Here is a 9,685-nt window from a genome sequence, read left to right on the forward strand (position 1 = left end):
CAAGTTCAACATGGGTTTATTGTCAAATTAGTTCTTAAGACATGAAATTGATCATTGGAATTTTGTCATTGGAATCTTACAGTCTGTAATAAAGTGCAGAATTAAAGCAAGTTCCCTGGTATGGTTCCTTTGTATGGTTCTGTACTTAGCGAAATCTATTCCTAAAAATATTAAGTTAAGCCCTTTTTTAAACCACATGAATAAAGCTAATGTGCAAGGTTACTTCACAAAGCTCAGACACACTGTACAAGGCCTTCCCTCTTTCCAATTATAATGCAATTGGATGAATATAAAGGTTATACGTTTGGGTTCGTCAGAGCTCTAAAGCGTTTATGCAATAATTGAATGATATGCCATTCAAAACTCAGATGTCGAGGGGTTTCCTGTGAATTCTAACTACATGCACAGTCATATTAGTTTCCAACTAACCATGTTGCTTTAGTGCTCAGATCACCATAGAAGAATCAGGTTCAAAGGGCAATGATATGAAGCATGAGGGTTGCATACATTCCTACTCAACTTCAGCACTTAATAACCTTTAACAGTTAGCACATGAAATCACCCAACCCCCACCACTAACAGCATTCAGCAATTGTCACATCACACCCCTCTGCTTAGTGTAACAAATTAGGGAAAGATGAAGGAACAGGGGAGTTACCACAAAAAAATGCAAGACACCGCACAGAACAGTCGCATATCATAGCCTGTGCATAGGAGGAATAAAGCACTTATGGTATTTGCAAACATGACCACTTCATGAAGCATCTTTATGGTTTTGATCGAGAAATTAGTCCATTACTCAACTCCACAGACCCAAAACCCTGAAAACATTACCATTGAATGAGAGCATAAAGAACGTACAATGAAATGTAGAGGGTCCATATATTGGCAACATTGGCTGGTTTTACACAGGCAACCCAATTCTGACATTTTTGTCCACTAATTGGTATTTTGATCAATCGCATCAGATCTTTTTCAGAGCTGATCTGATTGATCAAAAGACCAATTAGTTAAAGAAAAGGTCAGAATTGGAACCATGGTGATGTAAAAATGACTCAACATATTCCTGCATCTTTGCAAATAGAGAAACACAAAGTGGAGGGGTCACAGCGAAATCTCTCAATGATATCTTAATAAATAGCATGGAATATGTAGATATTAGAAAGCAAAACTCTAGCTCGGTTCAAAATATTGTGCATGCCCATATTACAAAAATCCCCATTGATTTTCCACAGAGCTTTAACTCTGGCTTTGTAGGGGGGGAAAGCGAAGTTGTTCACGCGATGTTCATCCTCGACTTCAATACAATCAAAAGAGCAGGATCGCGCTCCACTCACACGGTTTTAATAGTCATTATCTGTGGAGAAGCACAAAGGCCTCCAGCTTCTCTGGGATGTTGCCTCTGTAGGAAAGGCTGTGTTTGATAATGGCCCGCGCAGACAGACACTGCAGGGTGGTGTGGTTGATGGGTTGGATCAGGTTCTTGGCCATCTCCTTCTCGTCCAGCAGGTCGCAGGCCATCTGCTTCAGGGAGTTGGTGCTGTCAAAGTGCGTGCCGCAGGCGATCAGCAGGTTCATGATGTCCGGGTGGTTGTTGGAGGCGGCCACATGCAAGGGGCTGTTGTTGTCCTCATCGCGGAAGTTAACGTCCGCCCCACACTCCAGTAGAATAGAGGTGACGTAGAAAGAGGGGAACTTACAGACAGGGTAGCGCCCCACGCAGGTGGTGTTCCTGTCCACGGCCAGGTGGAGTGGGCTGTAGCCATTCTTCCCACAGGGCTGCAGCTTGAGGAACCTGTAGATGGTCTCCTTCTTCAAGTGGTCCTGCTCCACGGTGCAGGGGACCTTCTCCAGCAGGCAGATGAGATGCAGGATGATGGAGAGGGCCTTGCTGAGCTGAGCCGGGTCAGGCAGGTTCTGTTTCACCGCCCGCTCAATCTCCAGCACGCTCTTACTGAGGATGCCCATGAGGTCATCGAAGGAGACTGAGGTGCCCAGCAGGCCTTTGGCACGGTCCTGGAGCATGAAGGAGAAGAGCTCAGCGAAGGACAGCAGGCTGCTGGCTGTCATGGGGCTGAGGGGGTCCAGGTTGCTCTGCTGCATATCCAGGGCGTACTTCCACAGATTGATACAGCGCTCAAAGTTCCCAGAGTCGGCATATACAGCGCCCCGGTAGCGGATGTAGTAAGAGGTGTCGGGGTGGGAGGGGCCTAGGATGCGCTCTCTAATGAGCAAGGCCTGCATCCTCATCTCATCTGGTTCAGAGATCAAGCTGTCTAGCTCCTCCTCATTACTTACCTCCCTGGCATGGTCATAGGCCATGATCAACTGCTTTGGGTCTGCTTTGTGGAGAACATTGTTACCGTCCCTGTATCTCAGGTCCATGGCCCTCTTCCAGTACTTTAATGCCCCAAGAAGATCACGCTTTTTATCCACAAAAGTGGCACCAAGCAGTTCCAAGGCGTTTATTCTCTCCAATTGGCGTGTTTGCTGGTGTTGAGTCAAATAGTCAACAATGTTAGTGTGGCCCGTCACACTAGCGGACAGTAGTGGGGTCATTCCATAACCATCCCTCTCCATGGTGGCACCATATTTTAGCAGCATCTTCATTATCTCCAAGCTGCCGGATTCAGCACAGTCATGTAATGCCGTGTTACCTGTGAAGAAAGAAAAACAAATTCATGTGTTTCGCAAAATGGAAGTCATTTTTGGCAGACATTCTAGTAATAAAGAGCAATATATATGCAAGTTATTTGAAAAGTAGAAAATGAAGTGAAGAGACAGAAAGTTGATCAAAATGTTCAATTCTCTACATTTCAACTAAATGGGTTTGTCGCATGCTTGCCTGTAGCCCTTTCTCACTAGGAGAGTGATGTCCACAATGTGCCAATCTAAGCGTTATGCCAAGGGGGCGCAAATCTCATTGATCCGAACAGATCTTGTGAGTGGGCGATTGCAGGGCTTACATTTAGAAAAAGCCTGGGTGGGTTCCATTCCCCTAATTGGTTTAAATATAAATTAAACCATCTTGTTAGGTGACCTGATTAGATGTCCAAATGTGAGGATTTAGCAGGTTCCATGGCAAAACTCCATAGCGGTCTTTTGTCCACTTTCTCTTCGCAAGTAAATACAATTGTTGGACAAGCAGAATATAGATTTCAGTTGTCTGAATGGACAAGTAAAATTAATTTAAAATTGTAAAAAACCACAATATCAAACAACTGGGCAGGCTATTCAGATGAGAATTTGATCAGAGAGACATTAGGGCAACAAGTCAAATTAATTACATACAACATACTATAACTACATAGACAATTCAAAACAGATTGTATTTTGGCTGGTTCTCGCTAGTGAAATAGTAGCCCGCATTAATGTCAACGTCTTGTCCGATGTCCTAAAATAACTTTCCATCGGCACTCATGTATAACCACAAATGGCCGACACGCAGTTGATAGGGATGCACAGTTGATGAAACCAATGCTGCATGCTCCAGTTGTAAAACCATCTCAAGCGCTCAAAATTTGCTAGGATTCTCCTCTATTCAATACAGGCCATGCAATTCTGACAAAGTAAAAAAATAAAAATAAAAAATTCTTAGAATGGTTTAATGGACAAGTAACTCCTATGCTGTCAAGAACTCCCCTGAACACTGAATATTTTAATCTTACAAATAGATAAACATCTTAGTTGGCTAACCCGCCCAGCTTAGCCATTTGATCCCTGGTTCATTGAATGAGGGAATTATTTTATAACAAAAAGTATTTGGTTGTAATTGTAATGTTGCAGGGTGGCCAACCCTCCTCCTGGAGAGGTCCTGGGTGTAGAGGCTTTTATCCCTGCCCTGCTCAAACACATTGTTAATAAATAATAATAAACTGCTCAACAGGACCTTGATAAGCTGACTCTGGTGTGTTTGAGCAGGGTTGGATCAAAAGCCTGCACTCGCAGTAGCTCTCCAGATGGAGGGTTGACCGAACACATGTGTTATACAGTAGCCTATCTGTGCAGTATTTTACTTGAAGTGCCTTGCTCAAGGCAACAACAGCAGGATATATAATACATGGGATCAGAGACCAGTAGCCTCCCATTGTCAATACAGGGGGACAAATGACTTGAGCTTTAGGACAAGTAGAAAAAAAATCTGTCCTACTTGTCGAATACACAAGTGGCTAAAAAAAAAGTTAATACCAAGCCCTGCACTAAGTATTAAAATCAGATTTGAAAACTAAGTCTAATCACACCGTTAACACTAATGTCTATACTGACTTTTTTCTCTCGATATAGACAATTTTGACTTTGCAGCAAGCCAATCTAGTCCAGTTCTGCCCCCAGGGCAAGATTCATGACAAATGTGATAATGATTTACCTTCCGGACAATGACATTGTTTCAAGACCAATCTGATCTACAAATTACTGTAAATGTTTCAACTGCTTGATTTTATGAAGACAACCACAGAGTAATACACCTGCCAGCTACTAGGCCTAATCTCATTGTTTAGGTAGGCCCAGGATATACAACACAGGAAAATTAACACGTCTGAATGTACTCACCTTTAACACTTTTCCTGTTAACGTCAGCACCTTTCTCCAAGAGGTACTGGGCAATTTCCTTGTGTCCTTTGTAACACGAAATCATGAGGCATGTGTGACCGTGTCTGTTTGCCACCTCCAGGTCTGCCTTGTGCTCCACCAGGTATTTCACAATGTCCAGATGTCCATCGAAGCAGGCTGCTCTCAGGGGGGTGGAATTGGTGAGTGTTGTATTGTTCACAGAAGCACCGTGGCCAAGTAAAGACTGCACGACTTTCAGGTGTCCTGCTGCTGAGGCAGCCCATAAAGGGGGGGCACCCTCAATAGTCTCACCATCAAAATTCACTGACCCCCCAATCTCAACGGGTGCGGAGCAACACTCCATTAGATACTCCACTAAATCCAGGTGTCCGTATCTGGCAGCCATAAGCAAAGGGGTCGCCCCGTTTGTTTTCTCTGCCATTAATTTGGTAACCTCGTGGCCAATTTTGTTCTCCAAAAGTTTCTGAAGCAACCGTAGCTTGCCATCTCTGGCTGCGTTGAAAACAGCCGTTTGTAAATCCATTGGTTCAGCTTCCTTCACCGGATACACAGTTGATTAAAAAGACAAGAGCGTCGACGAGATAAAAGTCCGTGGCAGGTGTTGAGCAGAAGCCTTTGTTTGTGGTGCTAGCTAGTTTTGAATATGTTGTAATATGTTGAGTTAGCTAGCTAAATGAGCGAAATTGGTAGAAATCAGGCAGCTAGTTGATAAACGTATTTGTTAACATTGACTCGTTCGGTTTTCCCCTCTTCAATTGAAAGTTAACACGGGCTTGTTAGCGACGGACATATCACTTCCTCAATTGGCTGGCTAACTATTGTATTGTACTGCTCACCAACAACAATATTGATACCAGCTGCAATCTAGCTAGTTACTCTTCCGAGTGTCCAACGTTACGCCGTCCGACGTCCTTTTCTATTCCATCAAGCGGTTTTTTATGAATAGACTTAATCATGTATGTCATTTTCAGACAGAACCATGTGTAAGTAGACATAGGTAGAGGTTGTAGCTATCCAGTTAAAATACCAATAACTACGGCGAGGCCCAGAGAACGCCAACATCCACTCCCACTTATTTCCTGTATGTGAAGCTAAGCTAGTCAACGTTGTTCAGCAGCCGAAGTCGGTTGAAATGCGTTTTCTTTTTCTTCGATGTTGACCAGATGGTAGAGTCATAAATCTTGCCCGAACGTTAAATGTTTTTCATTTGAAATAACACAAGAAAATCTACTATGGTCATGTTTCTACAGTGTTCTTGAGGGGGCAGATTTGTCCACCCACCACATAATTTATCACGACTCAATACCCAGAATACACTTCAAGTCAAATCGAAAACAATGCCGTTTCTTTGTAACTCCCAATTTATTGACAAGGAAAACATCCAATCACAGAGTGGGTATTCGCGCAACAGCGGTTAGCGGATTGTCAGAAGTTACCACAGCCACAAAGTCAAAATTGTATATATCGAAAAAAAAGTCATGTTTTTTTATCTTAATTTAAAGTTAGGGTTAGTCATAAGGTTAGCAGTTCGGTTAAGGTTAGGGTTAACGTTATGTTTAAAATGTGATTTTAAAATTAATTGAAGAAATAGGCGGGGTTTAGCCATAATTATGACTTTGTGACTGTGGTAACTTGTGACGACCCAGTTAAAGGGTCAGACTTCCTCATACATTTTTTATTATTAGGTGGTTGAGCAAGATTTCAATTCGATTTTGTAGTTTGTATGAATAAAGTTGTAATCTGTGAATAAAACTGTATTAAACGAATAATGACATATGTCCTTCCAGGTGGCGAGATTGAATTGCATGTCTTCTTTTTTCATTCTATGCTACTGCCACCTCCTGGAGGTTTCGTGGACTAAGTACAAGGTATCATGTAGTTTTTTTCTATGATCATATTAGATCAGCAAGCACCAAGTGTATATAATCAAGATCAATTTCATATATAGTTGAATGCTTTCTGCAGTTCTTCTAAAGAACACTAGGCAGGGTTCCCGAGTGGCGCAGCGGTCTAAGGCACTGCTAGAGGCGTCACTGCAGACCTTGGTTCGATTCCAGGCTGCATCACAACCAGCTGTGATTGGGAGTCCCATAGGGTGGCGCACAATTGGCCCAGTGTCACGTTTGGCCGGGGTAGGCAGTCTTTCTAAATAAGAAATTCTTCTTAACTGGCTTGCCTAATTAGATAAAAAAAAATTTGAAGCATAACTAATTTTTCAACTATCACCCCACAATGTTTTTGTGTTACAACCACACCATTTGTGATGTTTACAGGTATACATGACCCACCTCCTTTGTAGAGGAAAAAAACAATACTTGATCATCAGAGACCTGAGCAATGAGTGGATTTTAATGTATCAGCTATTCTTGATACTCTCTGATGAAAGAGCGCTCTGGACAAATGTTAGTGAACTATTCTACAGCGCAATATACATCCAAGTCCTGGATATAGACGCTGTACTTCAATAGTTCAAACCAAATCAATTGATTATAGGTCAGAAAAATGGGTTTACCAGAAAATGTTTATTCAGCTATTCAAATAAGGAGTGGCAGCACAGTGACGACTGTTCAGAAATAATCATGAACAGTATACAAACCAAAATGTTAAAAAGACCACACTGAAAAAGACCACACCATTAAAGAAATGCCTAACATAAAAGAAATTAAATCATGTGCTTACATCAGCTTCATATTTATCTGTTTTACCATTTACACCAAGAACAAAACACCAGTTACAATAAAGAGATTGGTTGAACTCCTGAAAATGCACCAAGTCAAAGCTCATCCACCCAAAACACAACCTCTGCTGGCCACAAGCTATGTTGACGTGTGGAATCTCAAATTAAAAACAAAGAACATGCTTACCAATTGTCTACTCAGTTGATCAGTTATTTTCATTAATATCAAAACAAAGTTTGAATTGAGCCATTACTAAGGAGGAAGTGTGTGCAAATACATTAAATTATAGTTGCAGAATTGTATCAAGTAGGTCTCAAATTAGAACTGCAATACAGGCCACCAGTATGTTCATACATTCAGGAAAACAGTGTTGTAAAAAAAGATGACAATATGCACCCACATAATAAATACGTTGTTACATTTCCAATATTTACTAGATTTCATTTAGAAAATCCACTGGGTTTGTTAAAAGTAACTTCAAACCTGAACGCATCTTAAAAAATCTAATTCTGTGAATGGCATCTAAAAAACTAAAATCTGCCATGAACCGTTGTTGTTGTAGTGGAGGAGGTGACTGGGATGAGATGCTGTGGGACGTTAGGATCCAACTCGCGTCGTGGTGGTCTTCCTGTCAGAGAAGAAGCTCCTCAGCAAAACTACCTGGCTGATGCTGACCACCAGCAAAATGAAGGCCTCTCCAATGGACCAGAAAGCCACTCTTGTGTTGAGGTCCTCAGCACGGCTGCGTCCCTGACCCTCCCGCAGACGGAAATGTGTCTGATAGTCAATGACCGATTTCAGGGCCTCATGAATGGACACGCATGCAGACTCCATCTGAAACAGAGGTATTTAGAGTTTAAAGATCCTTACATGTTGACATACAAGCACTGCAAATAACCAAAAAATGTTTGTCAATGCACACTATTCCAACATGACATCTTCACCTAATGCGGCCCACTGAAATCCAATTACATTTCATACTGTTGTAGAGATTTAACCAATTGTTTTAATTGTTATTGAACTGCCATATTCAATATCACATAGAAGAGCATCTCTCAACAATAGTAATTTTAACAGACCTACCTGGGTCAAAGCAGTGACCCTGTTCTCATTGGGGAAAAGTGGAGGATCCTCTCCTACTTGGAAATCGAAGTAGACGGTCTTGTGCGTGAAGGTGGAAAACTCATTGCTGAAGCAGAACTTGTATGTTCCATTCTTGGCAGCCGTGAATGTAAAGCTGTCGTACTGCTTCTTCATTTCTTTGTAAAGAACAGTACCATCTGCATCCTCCAGACGACAGTCAACATCGTAATGCCCACCAGTGACAACCTGGACAGAAAATGTGTCGTTTAAAATACAGCCTATCCATTTCAATATACAACTTGGTCCCATAGTTGTAGAATTATTATCAATATTAATTCCCATAACTCCATGTCATAATGCGAGGGCCTCAATTAATTTACCTGGAACTCAAGTGTACACTTGGTACCAACGGTAATATCTTCATAGAAACACTGTTTTGCGTTATCCGGAAGCTCAAATGTAAGCTCAGAGCCAAACGCCCATCCACAGAGCAGGTGAGCCCAAAGCACCTGCACAAACAGTCTGATTGTACCGTGATAACTGCACATCTTGGCTGATGGAAGATTGGCGATACTGTTAATTTTATATCGTTGTGGACCTGCAAACACAGAACATTTCCAGATAATCAAACAGATATCTACAGAATCTAAGAAAAACGTACACATTGACAAACTACAAATAAAATAAGAGAAATAGAATGCAAAACAAACCCGGAATTCACAACTAACGTTAGCTAGCTAACTTGCTATGCTAATGTAGCTAGCTGACAAGGCCGATTAACTAGCTATCCACTTCTATTAGAAATGTAGTTCCCAAAATTAAGTAGGTTTACAATTACCAATTACAAAATGTGCTAATGCGTATTGTTCTAATATTTTAAGGAGTCATTTAATAGCATACTATTTTAGTTAAATATTGTGTTTCGTCCAACACCACTCACCTCAAATCCCTCACCCGGAAACAAGTAGCTACTAAGAGACGTAGCATTAACGTCACTCCTCCGCGACGCTCGTCCCTCATCCGATCTTCTTCTTCTTTGGTGGGGTTTATCGACGGTTGGCATCCAACGTTATGGTGCATTACTGCTACCTACTGTACTGGAGTGTGGGCCGAGACAGGGAGAAACTAAATCCTGCCTGCCAGCCGCGTTGATCTCAAAGAGATAACAACATATTTGAGACTATATCTAATGACGTTCTACTCAATATACTCATTAAACTAATTTCCCGTAACCCCTTCTCCCTCATACTAGATCTCATCCTTTCTCTTTCCCTCCAATAATGTCCCCACTGTATCAATACATGCTCCACTGTCTCGGTTTCCTGGCAATACTTACATTTTCCTGTTGGATG

General features: G+C 41.8%; 2 protein-coding genes across 2 annotated transcripts; both read right to left on the reverse strand.

Moving 5' to 3' along the window:
- LOC129853072 (protein fem-1 homolog C-like) lies at window positions 1-5,908 on the reverse strand. Its single transcript, XM_055918741.1, has 2 exons — window positions 4,552-5,908; window positions 1-2,657 (listed from the first exon to the last, which is right to left on the reverse strand). The coding sequence occupies exons 1-2, from the start codon at window positions 5,093-5,095 to the stop codon at window positions 1,354-1,356; spliced, it is 1,848 nt and encodes a 615-aa protein (XP_055774716.1). The 5' UTR covers window positions 5,096-5,908; the 3' UTR covers window positions 1-1,353.
- Window positions 5,909-7,075: 1,167 nt separating this feature from the next.
- tmed7 (transmembrane p24 trafficking protein 7) lies at window positions 7,076-9,378 on the reverse strand. Its single transcript, XM_055918742.1, has 4 exons — window positions 9,274-9,378; window positions 8,714-8,931; window positions 8,334-8,579; window positions 7,076-8,084 (listed from the first exon to the last, which is right to left on the reverse strand). The coding sequence occupies exons 2-4, from the start codon at window positions 8,879-8,881 to the stop codon at window positions 7,848-7,850; spliced, it is 651 nt and encodes a 216-aa protein (XP_055774717.1). The 5' UTR covers window positions 8,882-8,931; window positions 9,274-9,378; the 3' UTR covers window positions 7,076-7,847.
- Between the last annotated feature and the right edge of the window lie 307 nt (window positions 9,379-9,685).

This window comes from Salvelinus fontinalis, chromosome 4 (genome assembly GCF_029448725.1).
Source record: "Salvelinus fontinalis isolate EN_2023a chromosome 4, ASM2944872v1, whole genome shotgun sequence".
NCBI lineage: Eukaryota > Metazoa > Chordata > Actinopteri > Salmoniformes > Salmonidae > Salvelinus > Salvelinus fontinalis.